Raw genomic sequence first — 14195 nt, 5'->3', positions numbered from 1 at the left:
CCATGCCATCAAGCTACCCTGTGGCAGAAGCATGAGGTGCATTTCAGATTGGATCCCACTTGGAGGGAAGAGAAGGAAGTCCTAGAAAACAAAGGATGACCAAAAAGAATGCTGTCATCATGGGACAACTTACAATGGAGTCAAACATCTAAATCTGAACAGACAGAGATGGGGAAAATGGATTGCCTCGTGCCGGCCTAGGCACAGGAGATTCTAATGCTAAAAGCTGTCTAAGGCAGGGGTTCTCCACCTTTTTCTTTCAGAGGTCCCCCCAATGTGCTATAAAAAATAGGATGGCCCACCCTGTGTCAGAACCAGGAGAGCAAAAAGCTAGGGCTGGCATTAGGGGATAGCAATGAGGGCAGTTGCCCATGGCCAGATACCATAGTGGGCTCTGTGAAGCTAAGTTGCTCGGGCTTTGGCTTTCTGCCCTGGGCCCAGTGAATCTAATATCAGCCCTGCTCTCTGGTTTACTTTAGCAGACCCCCTGAAACCTGCTCGCAGACCCCCCAGGAGGCCACAGATCCCTGTTTGAGAACCACTGCTCTAAGGTATGCCCCAACACCGCAGCATCTGAGCACCTCACAGTCTTTAATCTGTTTATCTTTAGAAACCTCTGGGAGGCAGGGAAGTGCTGTTATCCCCATTTTACAGATGGGAATTGAGGCCAGCTTGCCCAAGGTCACACAGGAGTCCATGGTGAGCATGTTTCTCAAGTCAGCACCCTAACCACTGGATCATCCTTTCTCTCTAGTGAGAACCACAGGTAGACTTTGTTAAATGTCCCTAGAAAAGTAAGAACTGTTGGTGGTCCCAGTCCAATGTTCTGACCCGATTTCTGCTGGGGCCCAGTGTGTAGCCACCAGCTCTGGTAAGACATGATGCAAGTGGGGAGAGAAGAAAATTTGAGTGCTGTTTTTGCTGATCCACTGTGAAAATTGAGTGATCAAAACAGGGCTCAGAGAATCTCTGGGCAAGTTGTGCCTGGTCCCCGAGCCAGTCAGGGCTGTGTAGAACCAATTTGCAGCAGGATGGAGCTTGGGAGCTGGGATGGAAATTGATGCAACACAGCACATAGCAGACAGAGCTAAACCCTTTTATTTTGTGTTAGCACAGCAGCTTTAGCCTCAGGAGTAAAATGCAGCAGGTGATATGATTCTGCCCAGCTTAGAAAGAGTATCTTGTGTCTGTGCGTTAAAGCACAGGGTTATAGTTAAAGCTCTGGTAGGGATTTCTCCACTTGTGCTGTGTTCAGGGGGGAGATTCCTGATGATCAATGGTGCTCAGATATCCCCATTGTCCCTCTCTGCCTCTCTTCCTCCTGTAGCATTAGTCCATTGGGCTGTGACGTCAAACCCACAGGAGGACTGGCTGGCTGCAAACATGCTGGCATTTGGGGTTTCACATCACATCATCATCCTCCTGCACAACTTATTTCTTTACTTTGACAGTTGTAAACAGAGCTGGGCTGGTGAATTCTTTGGTGCTCTGAGGCACCTGCCCAGGGGCGGCCCTAGTCTAGCTACCAGCAACTGGCACCCTAGGCGAACCATGCAATTGACCCCTCCACCCCCAAACCGCAAGGGCAGATCTAGGCTGAGGTTTTTGGTAAGCTGGGAAACATTTTGACCCTTTTTTCCTTTTAATGTTTTTAAGCTTTTTTTTTTTTTTTTTTTTAAAAAGAGGCTTAATTATTCGGTTTGTTCATCTGTCCAACCTATGTTTCTGAGATCAGATAAAATAGAGACACAAAATTTTCAGAATAGATTTGTACACAACAGTTAGATGATATTTCAGTCCGATTTCAAATAAAAATGCATTAAAAATGTTAATTATAATTTTTATTATTACAAATCCAAAATCATCCATTATGCTATCCTGCTTTAACTGCCATTACCACCACATCCAATACAGAAAGAAATAAGAAAACTCTTCAATGAACTTTAACCTGTATTTACAAAACACTCTGAGTAAAAAACACTCTGTGCTCTTACAACATGACTTTTCTTGCTTTAAATTTTGAAAATTCAGTCACTAGTTCTTTTAGATCCAGTTTTCCAGCTATTTCATGCTCTATTGACATTGTGGCAAGTCCAAGTCTTGCACCATTGTTGAATGCAGATATGTTTTTATCAATTTTAATGTTGAGAAGCTAAGTTCCCCACTAGCTATGGAAACTGGCAAAGTGGAAAGAATGCATAGAGCTATAAAAATGTTTGGAAAACTGTCTGTGTTTACTTTCACAAACAAACTTCAGTACTTCTTCAGGAGTGGAATGTAGCAGAGTGCCCCAAGGGTTGGTCCTGGAGCCAGTTTTGTTCAAAATCTTCATTAACAATCTGGATGATGGCGTGGATTGCACCCTCAGCAAGTTTGCAGATGACACTAAACTGGGAGGAGAGGTAGATACGCTGGAGGGTAGGGATAGGATACAGAGGGCCCTAGACAAATTAGAGGATTGGGCCAAAAGAAATCTGATGAGGCTCAACAAGGACAAGTGCAGGGTCCTGCACTTAGGACAGAAGAATCCTATGCACCACTACAGACTAGGGACCGAATGGCTAGGCCGCAGTTCTGCAGAAAAGGACCTAGGGGTTACAGTGGACGAGAAGATGGATATGGGTCAACAATGTGCTGTTGTTGCCAAGAAGGCCAGTGGCATTTTGGGCTGTATAAGTAGGGGCATTGCCAGCAGATCGAGGGACATGATCGTTCCCCTCTATTCGACATTGGTGAGGCCTCATCTGGAGTACTGTGTCCAGTTTTGGGCCCCACACTACAAGAAGGATGTGGAAAGAGTCCAGCAGAGGGCAACAAAAATGATTAGGGGGCTGAAGCACATGACTTATGAGGGGAGGCTGAGGGAACTGGGATTATTTAGTCTCCTGAAGAGAAGAATGAGGGGGGATTTGATACGTGCTTTCAGCTACCTGAAAGGGGGTTCCAAAGAGGATGGAGCTAAGTTGTTCTCAGTGGTAGCAGATGACCAAACAAGGAGTAATGGTCTCAAGTTGCAGTGGGGGAGGTTTAGGTTGGATATTAGGAAAAACTTTTTCACTAGGAAGGTGGTGAAGCACTAGGAGGGTGGTGAAGCACTAGGAGGGTTACCTAAGGAGGTGGTGGAATCTCCTTCCTTCCTTCCTTCCTTTTTAAGGTCAGGCTTGACAAAGCCCTGGCTGGGATGATTTAGTTGGGGATTGGTCCTGCTTTGAGCAGGGGGTTGGACTAGATGACCTCCTGAGGTCCCTTCCAACCCTGATATTCTATGATTCTATGATTAAGTCATCTTGAAAAGCCTGAAGCTCCCTACACAAATCTGCAGCATCAATGTCTTTTGAATTTTTGTGAGTCAATGCCGACTCCAGTTTTATACAAAATTCTCTTATCTGTTTTGCTGTTTTCTTTTGCAAGCTGTGGATATGATATAGAAAGCCAAATACTGACTCTAGCTGCTACATCTGTTGAAATCTTTCGTCAATCGAGTGAATAGCAGTATCAAGGACTGCAAAGTAGAAATTCACTTTCAACCTTTGTTTTGGGTTCTGAATGAGTGTCTCATCCTTCATACGAAAACTGCTGTTGCTTTTGCTGAATGCAAACTGGCTCTCGTTCAAATTCTGTTGGAAAGTCTATTTCTTCAGCAAGCTCGAGAGAATCTACCAATATTCTTTCAAACCCTTCATCGCTTCTGAACTCCTCCAGAATATTTTTAGTTTGCTGCAGTTTTTGGATAGCAGAATGTATGTTCATGTTCTTTTCCTGAAGCTGCTTACTAGTGAGGTTAATCTTGAAAAGGATGTTATACCACAAAACGAGTGAAGACACAAATTTGAACTTGGAAAGGCCATTTGCAAGAGCTTCCGCATCTGAACGTGCCGTATTGCCAGATGATCCAGTAAAGGTAGAAGCATCAGAAATTTCAATTAGGGCATCATAAATGTTTCCAAGTTCATAGTGAAGAGGCTTCAAAGCATCAATGTGACTCTCCCATCTTGTCTGACTAAGTGGTTTTACAGTAAGAGAATTCACATGGCGAGTCAGAATCTCCCAACGGCGTGTTGAGCCTGGGAAAAACACATAAACACATTACACCAGGGCAAAGAAACTGCTTGACTCCAAACAGCATCTAGCAGCATCATTGAGAACCAAATTCAGAGAATGTGCACTGCAAGGAACAAAAAAGGTCCTAGGATTGATTTCCATCATTCTTCTTTGCACACCATTGTCTTTACCCTTCATATTACTCCCATTATCATAGCCATGGCCATGTGTGTTTTCAACAGATAATGACATTGTTTCAAGCTCTTGTAGAATAGTTTCAGTCATAAATGCTCCAGTCGTCTCCTTCAGTGGTACGAAACCCAAAAAGTGTTCCTTTATGAGCACTTCAACATTATCTTCATCTGCAGACTTTTCCATATCCACAAAACGAATGATCATCGTCATTTGTTCAACATGAGTCACATCTGGTGTACAGTCCAGTATTATTGAAAAGTATTTTGCAGAATGGGCAGCTTCTGCAATTTTCTTTTTAATGGCATTTGCTAGGATTTGAATCAGTTCATTCTCATATTTTTCCTAAGTAATGAACCTGTGTTTCATGATCAGTTATTTTACGTAGATGCTCCTTCATGACTGGATCAAACAAAGCTAGATATTCAACATATTTTAAAAAGTTTCCATTACCTGGAGTGTATAATTTTTCATTTCTACCGTGGCCGCAGAATACTAAATTTTGCCCACCAAGAACTCTCACTAAAGCAATCAGATACTCTAATATTTGTTGCCAATATTCTTCTTTTTTCCTTGATCACATGTAAATTTTCTTCATCGATAGTTTTTTCTTTTTCAATCATAATTCAAGTACTTTCCAATTTTGAAAACATTCCAAATGTTCTGTACTTCTTTCATGTGAAGAGAGAATTGAAGATATGTTTTTCCAGTCCTTCAAACCATTTTCAGTAGGTGATGTACCAATTGCTTGATTTCTAAACAACTTGCAGCAAAAGCAAAACACAGAGTCTTTCGACACTGAATATTGCAACCAGTTTCTTCCCCATTAATGAGTTTTCTCTTGTAATGCTGAGCAGAGAATTTTCTTTTATTTCCATCCTTAAGGAAGGGAAATTCATGAACTTGTTCGGGTCCATGTTCCATGAGAATGTGCCACACACTGTCATCACATCTGGCCCATGAAGCTGGGCCCCCATACTGTAACTTGTTTGTAGCTTCCTCATCCTTTCTTCCTTCTACTTCATTTACTTCAATTTCTGCATGTGTCTCTGAAGGGGACACAGTTTTTTCCACTTCCATATCAGTCTGATGCTGTGAGCTGCCTTCGTCTAGAAGTAAGTTTCCATCATCTTGAGTTTCCAAACTGATTTTTTGCGGATGTGAGCTATCCTCATCTTGAAGTAATATACCTTCATCTTGATGTTCCAAACTGCTTCCATGCAGATGTGAGCTAACCTCCTCTCAAAGTAAAATTCCCTCATCTGGATGCTGCGAACTGCTTCCATCTTTATTTGGATTAAAGAGAAGATATTTCAGGAAGGATCCCTGCTGTTTTGTTTGGTCCTTTTCCTTCTCAGCCTTTCGTTTACGATACTCAGCTCCTGAGGGTTTTCTTTTTCCTCTTTCTGCCATTGATCATTTGAATATTGTTGTGTACTGTGTTCCCGACTGCAAGCATTATAGCATTAAGGGTGGCTGACACACCACATGGTTGGAGATTTAAACCACATTGCAGCCATCCCAACATGTCTTTTCACTACTTAAAGGTTCAATGATTAAGTAACATACACTCACTTACCTATTAAAACAGTTAGTTACAGCGTTTACCTGGAAATAAAATGACCTTTTTCGACTTCATAACCCAACACCGGTTGTTTGGAAAATAATCCGCTTCCTCACAGTTACCTGCTTGGAGTGTGACATCATCACTTTTGTAGTCTATTAAGCATTAACGCTGTTACTTTTCTTTTATGGACCTTATTTATTATATGTGAACCAGTTATAACCAGTGATGAGCTGCCAAAATCTTAACAACCGGTTCCCTATAAAAAGTTCTGATTTAAGGGATGTGCCAAGAGGTGGAGGGGGCGGGGATGTAGTGGCAGGGAGGAGATTGCACAGAGGCAAAAGGGGCTCATTGCAGGGGGTGCAGTGGCAGGGAGAGAGTGGCACAAGGGAGAAGTGGGCAGGTGGGGGTTGTTGCAAGGGGCTGCAGGCAGGGGTGTGTATGTGTCTGGGGTTGTTGCAGGGGGGTGAAGGTGGCAGGGAGGGGTTTGCACAAGGAAGGAGTGGGCAGGAGGGAGATGGCAGGCCGTGGGGGGGTCCCGAGGTTGATGCAGGGGTGAAGGTGATCGTGGCTGAATGGGGGGGGGGGGGTTGCCAGGTGGAGGTTGCCCAGAGGCAAAAGTGGCAGGACAGGGTGGGTTGTTGGGGTGGGGGGTGCACAGGGGAGAAGGTACCTGGTCAGTGGGTGTTGGAGGGGGTGGCACTGGTTGGGGGCGGGGTGCCTTGGTTGCTCCCACATACACCATTCCCCAGGCCAGGGACTGGACCTGCCCACCCCCGGCATGCCGCAGGCTCATGCGGCTCCTTGCGGCCCAGGTAGGTACCTTGCAAGCGGAGAAGACACCCAGCTGCTCCTTCTTCCCCGTGGCGCAAGCCAAGCCGGACTCCCTGCCTCCCCTGGGGCTCTTAGTGGTGGCTGCGGCAGCCACCGCTGAGAGCCCCAAGAGTGGAGGGGAGCTTGGCTTCGCTCACAGCATGGGGAAGAAGGCGCAGCTGCTAGACCCTCCCCTTCCCGCCACCGGCTGCTCCCCTGCCATGTCTGGAGCCGGGAGGTAGGGAGCAGTGGCAGCCTTGTGCTCCGCTGTTTAAAAAAAATTGGTGGGGCACCACTTTTTGGCACCCCCAACCACTTGGCGCCCTAAGCAGCCACCTCATGGTTGCACCGGCCCTGCCCGACAGACCCCCCAGAACTTCCACGCCTACCCAATGCCCCCCCCCGTTCCCCATCCCCTGACCCCCCCCCCCCCCCCCAGAACCTCCAACTGCTCCCTGCCCCTTATCCAACCCCTCCTCTCAGCTCCAGCCTGGCCCCCTTACCATGCTCCTCAGGGCAGCATGTATGGATGCCGCGCGGCCCGCTGGAGCTTGCAGCCCCATCCCTTTACCATGCCACTCAAGCGGCAGGAGCTGCAGAGCTGCCCAGGAGCAGTCCAGAGCGCTGGCGCCAGCAGCACGGCACACTAAGGCTCTGCGAGAGGGGGAAAGGCGGGGGAGCCTCCCCAGCCGGGAGCTCAGGGAGCCGTAACAATTTTTAACAATCGGTTCTAAAACTGGTTCAAAATTTAACAACTGGTTCGCGCGAACTGGTGAGAACCGGCTCCAGCTCACCACTGGTTACAACAAAGAAAAATTTATAATTATGCAGCCCTATAATAATGCTAAGGTTTAATAACGCTTAAAGATACTCACATTTTGGATTTATAATGCTGAAACATGTTATTCTTTATTCTTTGGCACTAAGAAACAAATTTTCCACAGTATTCGCTCGATTCTTAACCATCTACCTGCAACATGTTAAAATGACCATTTGACATGTATCAACTCACAATATTCCTGCTCTACATGAATTTCCAGCTATGCAACCTTGATGAATATTTGAGTTAGGTGTCACTAGCATTGCAGCTCTTGCCGCTGGCGGATGTGTTTCATTGTGGCTGAGTTATTGCTTATCAAAATTGCGGAGTGGGTGATCGTGACACTACATCTCAAATTGAAAAAAAATTCACCAAAATAGTAATTTTTTTTGCAGTAAATAAAAGATTTGACATATTAATAAATTCTCAGAAATGTAGAGAAATTAATTATAATTCATATTCCCTCCGTAAGCACACGGGAATTGAAATGATGACATCTTTGTTATTTTATTTGTATTTTTTCACGTTTTTCATTTTTAAAAATTTTTTTTCATTTGATTTTTTTCCCTCAAATTTGGCACTCCATTTAACTTGGCAGCCTAGGCAACCACCAAGTTCGCCTATATCAATGGGCCACCTCTGCACCTGCTCCCTTTGATATGCAAACAAGCTAATCCTCAGTGGCTTGCTGTAGCAGCGTCTCTCCCTGCTGAACTCTGGCAATGTTACTGGGATAGTGAGCACATAGAATTTAACCCCTTCAGCTCCATCTGAGCTTGCAAGATGAATCCAGCTGGAGGGGCAAGAGGATTCTCCCCTCCCCTGTTCCCACAGCAGGAGCAATCCCATGTCCTCCCAATCCTTTGAAGCATGCTGCATCCATTAATGTGGATTAGCCCCTTACACCCACATGGCATGTTGGAAGCACAGGGGTCCATCCAGCCAGAGCACACTGCTTGGGGAACAGGAATAGATTTGATTTTCCCCGGGAGAGATGGAAAAATCCCAAAGCATCATCAACGAATGCTGATTTCTGGTTTAACGATGGGAGAGTGGGGATGTTCTTATTGGTTCTTCCCTTTAGTACTGAGAAGTTAGAGGGGTCTGACAAGAAATATCTAGATGCATATTCCTGACAGAGAGAGAGAGAGAGAGAAAGCTGGAGAGAGAGACACAACCAGAGTTGAACAAACAACTTGGATTTCTTTAAATAAAGCAGAGAGCTGAGCACATAGTATGGAGAGAGAGGGAAGCAAGATCAAATGAAGCAAACACAGGCTTATTTCACTTGCCCTGAAGAAACATGGCTGGAAAAGTCTGCTTCTCAGAAATGGGGGAAGTGCTGGGGATCTGGGCAGGAGAGATCAGGCTGTGGTCAGACCCTCCGTTGGTGTCAGCTGACATCCTTCTGCTGGAGGCAGTGGCCACTCAGCTGATGAGGAGGTGGCCCCAAGTCCTCTTTCCATGACTGTCACTTTTCCATCTCACACTGCTAAAGCATGGCTGATGATGGGCCTTAAGATTCCAGCACGCTGGACCAAATTCATCCCTGGGGCTGTCGTGGGTAGAGATGCAGTGGTGATGAATGTGCCCTACTGTTTCTAATTCAGTGTGAGGGAAGGATGCCATAGTCCTCACTCCGTTCCCACAGATCTGCCCTGGCACTCCCTGGCAGCCAAGCGTCGTCCAGGAAGAATATCCACTCATATATCCTTCCCCTGTTGTGATCCCAGTGCACAAAGCCTCATATCCATCTCCAAAACCCTCTGTGCTAAAAGCACCTTACTAGAGTGTGTGAGTGCACTCATCCATCCCATCCCACGCACAGAGCCACATGGTACCCCCAAAGGTCTGTGGAAGAGGGGTATGCTCAACACAATAGAGTGGATATGGACCATCAGAGAGTCCTCCTTTCCCCTATCCCATGGCAAGAGTGGGCCCAGGCCTGTTGCAGAGGAGGGATCTGGCTGGGCTCTCAGAGGAGGGAGAACTGGGAACCTGGAAGCAGGGCGCACTCAGAGCTGAGTCTGTCCTGTGTCCCACTTGGGCTGTCTGGGGAGGCTTCAAGCCATGGTAGACAGTGAGGGCTTTACTCCACTGTGGAACATTGACCCTCATAGACCTCTGTGCCAAAGTCGAATTTTCTGTAATATTTTTAAGATATCTGTGTGTGCCTCAGTTTCCCACTGTACTATGCCCAGAGCGGGGGAGGGGTGGAAAGTTTAAGTCTGCTCTTGGGGGAGAACAGGAGATATGAGATGTGTGTGCCACCATGCTGTCTGGGGTGGAATGAATGGGTCATTAAGGAACCAACTGGCTCTGAATCATGTCCAAATAAAGACAGCAGGAAACCCCCAGGGACCAGGACATTGACACCTGGCAGTCAACCGCCAAGAGGAAGGAAGTCCCCCACCCCAACCTCTCAGCAGGGAAGCAGAGCCAAGGCCCTAGCTGGAGACCAAAGAGAAAGGTGTTGGATGGTGAGGTTAAGGGTGGCTCTCTGAAAAAACACAGACCTCTCACCTTGGACTAAGAAGGAGCCAGAGACAGAGCCTGACATGAAATGCAGAGCAGTTTGGCGGGCTGGTTGCTATGGCTTGGCCGAACACCCTTGCCCCACCCCTCATCTGAGGCCCCGCCCCATTCACTCCATTTCTCCTCCCCCTCCCCAATTGCTTGCTCTCCTCACCCTCACTCACTCGCTCATTTTCACTGGGCTGGGGCAGGAGACTGGGATGCAGGTGAGAATGAGAGCTCCGGCTGGGGGTGCGGGCTCTGGGGTGGGGCCAGGGATGAGGGGTTTGGGGAGCAGAAGGGGGCTCCAGACTGGGGGTGGAGCCAAAGGATTCAGAGTTTGGGACGGGGCTCTGGGCTGAGGCAAGGGGTTGGGGTGTAGGAGAGGGTACAGGCTCTGGGCTGGGGGTGCAAGTTCAGGGGTGGGGCTAGAAATGATGGGTGCAGGAGGGTGCTCCGTGCTGTGGCTGAGGGGTTCAGAGTTTGGGAGGGGGCTCCACGTTGGGGCAAAGTGTTGAGGTGCAGGCGGGGTGAGGGCTCCAGCTGGAGGTGAGGGCTTTGGGGTGGGTCTGAGGATGAGGGGTATGGGGTGCAGAGGATGCTCTAGGCCGGGATCAAGGGGTTCGGAGGGTGGGAGGGGGATCAGGGCTGGGGAAGGGGGTTGGAGTGCAAGTTGGGGGTGATGGATCCAGCTGGGGATGCAGGCTCTGGGGTGGGCCCGGAGATGAGGGGCTTGGGGTGCTAGAGGCGGCTTCAGGCTGGGGAGTTGGGCCAAGGGATTCGGAGTGCATGAGGAGGCTGCGGGTTGAGGCAGGGGGTTGGGATGAAGGGGGTTGAGGGCTCTGGGCTGGGGGTGTGGGCTCTGGGATGGGGCTGGGGATGAGGGGTTCAGTGTGTGGGAGGGGGCTGGGTTGCAGGGGGTTAGGGCTCTGGCTGGGGGTGCAGGCTCTGGGGTGGGGCCAGGGATGAGGAGTTCGGGATGCAGGAGGGGGCTCTAGGTTTCAGGGGGACTCAGGGCTGGGGCAGGGGGTTGGGGCTCAGGATTGGGGTGTGGGCTTACCTTGGGCAGCAGGTCTGGCTCCTAGGCGGGGTGTGGGGGTGGGAGCAGGAGCCTCCATGCTCTGCTCTCCCCCACAGGCACCTGCCCCGCAGCTCCCATTGGCCGCGGTTCCTGGCCAATGGGAGTGAGGAGCCAGTTATTGGGGCGAGAACAGTGTCACGGAGCCCTGTGGCCCCCGCATCTAGAAGCTGGACCTGCTGGCTGCTTCCAGGGCACAGCACAGAGCCAGGACACATAGGGACTAGCCAGCCTGCCTTAGACACACAGCACCTCCAACCGGACTTTTAATGGCCTGGTCAGCGGTGCTGAATGGAGCTGCCAGGGTCCCTTTTCGACCGTGCGTTCCAGTCAAAAACCAGAAACCTGGCAACCCTAGATTCATAGATTGTTCCCTGGTTTTGGAATGGCCACCTGCTGTTGCTGCAAATAATCACTGTGAGCATAGCATCCTGAAGGGACACAGAACACGCCTCTTGCAGGAGTCTGCTTGGCTAGATTCGCTGCAGGGAGCCCTGGGGAGACACAGGGATCACTGATGCCTGAAGGCCCAGTCTTGGAGGCTGTGGGCCTGTCCCTGTGGAACTGGGTGGTTCCTGGAGGCTTGGCACTCCCAAGGGACTGGTTCCAGCCTGGGCCATAGACCAACCCATATGGATCCATGACAGCTTCTAATCTGTGTGCTCTGTGGAATGCCCTTTAGTCAATCAATAAAGGTCTCTTGTCCCATGGATTTACTGCAGACTCTGTATTGTCAAAGGAGACACAGGAATTCCCCCACCCACACACCCTCCAGTGCTCCCTAAATCAGGTGTTTCTCTCTGTATATTTTGACACTGTCGTCTTTTCTGCCCCATATTTAAGGTCACCCAACCTGGTGGGCCCCCAGAGAAACCAACCTGGAACTCTTCCTTCCTCTTCCAAGGCAGGGATGGGGCCACCCTCTTCTCAGACAATACCAGCCTGGTGATCGAATACTATCTGTACGAAACAAGTGAGTTCATGTCTCTGGGATTCAACCAGCTTTGTATCATTCCACTGGTGCAAAGGGCATAGGCAGATCTAGGCACAGCTATTGATTCACTCTGGTTTGTTGGGTACCAAAGATAGTCATACATATCGAGGCTGGAAAGCTGGACGGAAGTGTGGGGCCACAGGAAGTGCTCTGGATTTAGTGTGGCTCTGTGTGTGAGACAGAAGAGTTCCTGGGGAATTCTAGGGGTCTGGGTTTTGCTCCCACCCAATTCCCAGCTGAAGTTCCCCCAGGGGGCCCCAGTAACAGCGGGTACTGGCACAGCATTCACCCCCTGTCACAGCAAAGCCATGGCCTCCCAGGCCACTCCAAAGATGTTTCCATTCCAGCAGGCAGCAATTTGCAGTAGTCCAAGCTGGATTTCAAAGCTGTCATCAGGCTGCTTTTGATCCCATGGGATAGCGTCTCAGGGCTGTAGGAGGTCTCATGGGACAGGTCTCAGTGTAATAATAGTGCTGGGTTTGGAGGGGTCTCAGCATAGTACTGCTGTGTTTAGGTGGTAGTGCTGGGTATTGTCGGGTCACAGCGCGGTAGTGCTCAGTTTTGGAGGGGTCTCAGCGCAGTAATGCTGGGTTGGGGGCGTTCAGTGAGGTAGTACTGGGCTTTGGGGGGGCCTCAGCAACTTAGTACTGGGTTGTGATAAATGAAGGGGGGGGGGGGGAAGCTTCCTTTTATGGACACCCAGCCAGCCAGTAGCTATAAAATCCCTCTTAGTAGCTGTTCTCTAATTGCTCTACCTGTAAAGGGCTAAAAAGTCTCACTGCTATGCACAGATAAAAGGAAGTGAGTGGACACCTGGCCAAAAGGGCCAATGGGAAGGCTAGAACTTTTTTAAATGGAAAAAAGACTCCCCTTTTGTCAGTCTGTTGTTGTTCTCCTGGGGAGAGGCAGACAGGGCAAAAGCTATGTTGTAAGAAACTTGGGCCAGGTATGAAAAAATCATCAGTATCGTACCTAGAAACTACTCATTTAAGACCCCGGATATGTAAGTAGATCAGGAAATGTCTAGGAAGACATGATTAGGTTTATTCCTTTTATTTCATTATGGCTTGTGGATTCCTCTGTGCTAACCCCAGGTGCTTTTGTTTTTCTTGTAAACTTCAAGCAGGACCTCAAGAAAGCTATTCTGGGTGCTTAATCCTTGTAGTTACTCTTTTAAAATCTAGCAATAGCCTGAGTTTCCAGATGTATTCTCTTTCTTTCTATTTTTTTTTAATAAAATTTACCTTTTTTAAGAACAGGATTGGATTTTTTTGTCATAAGAGGTTTGTGCACATGTTGTTTAATTAGCTGGTGGCAACAGCTGATTTCCTTTTTTTTTCTTTCTCAGCTCTTCCCTGGAGGGGGGGTGAAAGGACTTGAGGGTAACCCACAGGAAGGAATTCCCAAGTGCACCTTCCTGGGCTCTCAGAGGGGTTCTGCACTGGGTGGTGGCAGCATCTACCAAGCCAAGGTCAGAGAAAAGCTGAAACCTTGGGAGTTTAATACAAGCCTGGAGTGGCCAGTATTAATTTTTAGAATTCTTGCAGGCCCTCACCTTCGAAGTGCCAGAGTGGGAAATTACCCTTGACATGGGTTTTAGGGGTCTGAGGGCTGTAATGCTGGATTTTGGGGGGTCTCAGCGATGTAGTGCTGGGTTTTCGGCAGCTGCAGTGCTGGGTTTTGGGGGGGTGTCAGTGACATAGAGCTGGGTTTTGGGGGGGTGTCAGTGACATAGTGCTGGGTTTTGGGGGAGTCTCAGCAAAGTAGTGCTGGACATTGAGGGGTCTCGGCGGGTTTTGGGAGTCTCGATGTGGTAGTGCTTGGTTTGGGCGTCTCAGGTCATTAGTGGTGGGCTTTGTCAGGTCTCGGCACAGTAGTGCTGGGTTTTGGGGGGTCTCAGCAAGCTAATGATGGGTTTTTGAGGTCTCAGTGTGGTAGTGTTGGATCAGGGGCATCTAAGCGAGGTAGTGCTGGTTTGGGGGGTCTCAGGGCTGAAATGGTGGGCTTTGGGGTCTCAGGGCAGTAATGATGGGTTTTCTGGGGTCTCAGCATGATAGTGCTGGATTTTCTGGGGTCTCCATACGGTAGTGGTGTGTATTGGGGGGGTGTCTCAGAGAGCGAGTACGGGGTTTTGGGGGGTTTCAGTGTGGTAGTGCTGGACATAGGGGGGTCTAAG

General features: G+C 48.7%; 1 protein-coding gene across 1 annotated transcript in view; it reads left to right on the top strand.

Annotated features, from left to right (window-relative positions):
• The window catches only part of LOC125644039 (coiled-coil domain-containing protein 33-like), a 332624-nt gene that overhangs the window by 153190 nt on the left and 165239 nt on the right, over positions 1 to 14195 (top strand). The window contains exon 7 of the mRNA XM_075133319.1: positions 11869 to 11998. Within this exon, the coding sequence (XP_074989420.1) occupies positions 11869 to 11998 (130 nt within the window). The remainder of the gene's footprint in view (positions 1 to 11868; positions 11999 to 14195) is intronic.

Source organism: Caretta caretta, chromosome 10 (genome assembly GCF_965140235.1).
Source record: "Caretta caretta isolate rCarCar2 chromosome 10, rCarCar1.hap1, whole genome shotgun sequence".
Classification (NCBI taxonomy): domain Eukaryota; kingdom Metazoa; phylum Chordata; order Testudines; family Cheloniidae; genus Caretta; species Caretta caretta.
This window is presented reverse-complemented; position numbering and strand designations above follow the sequence as displayed.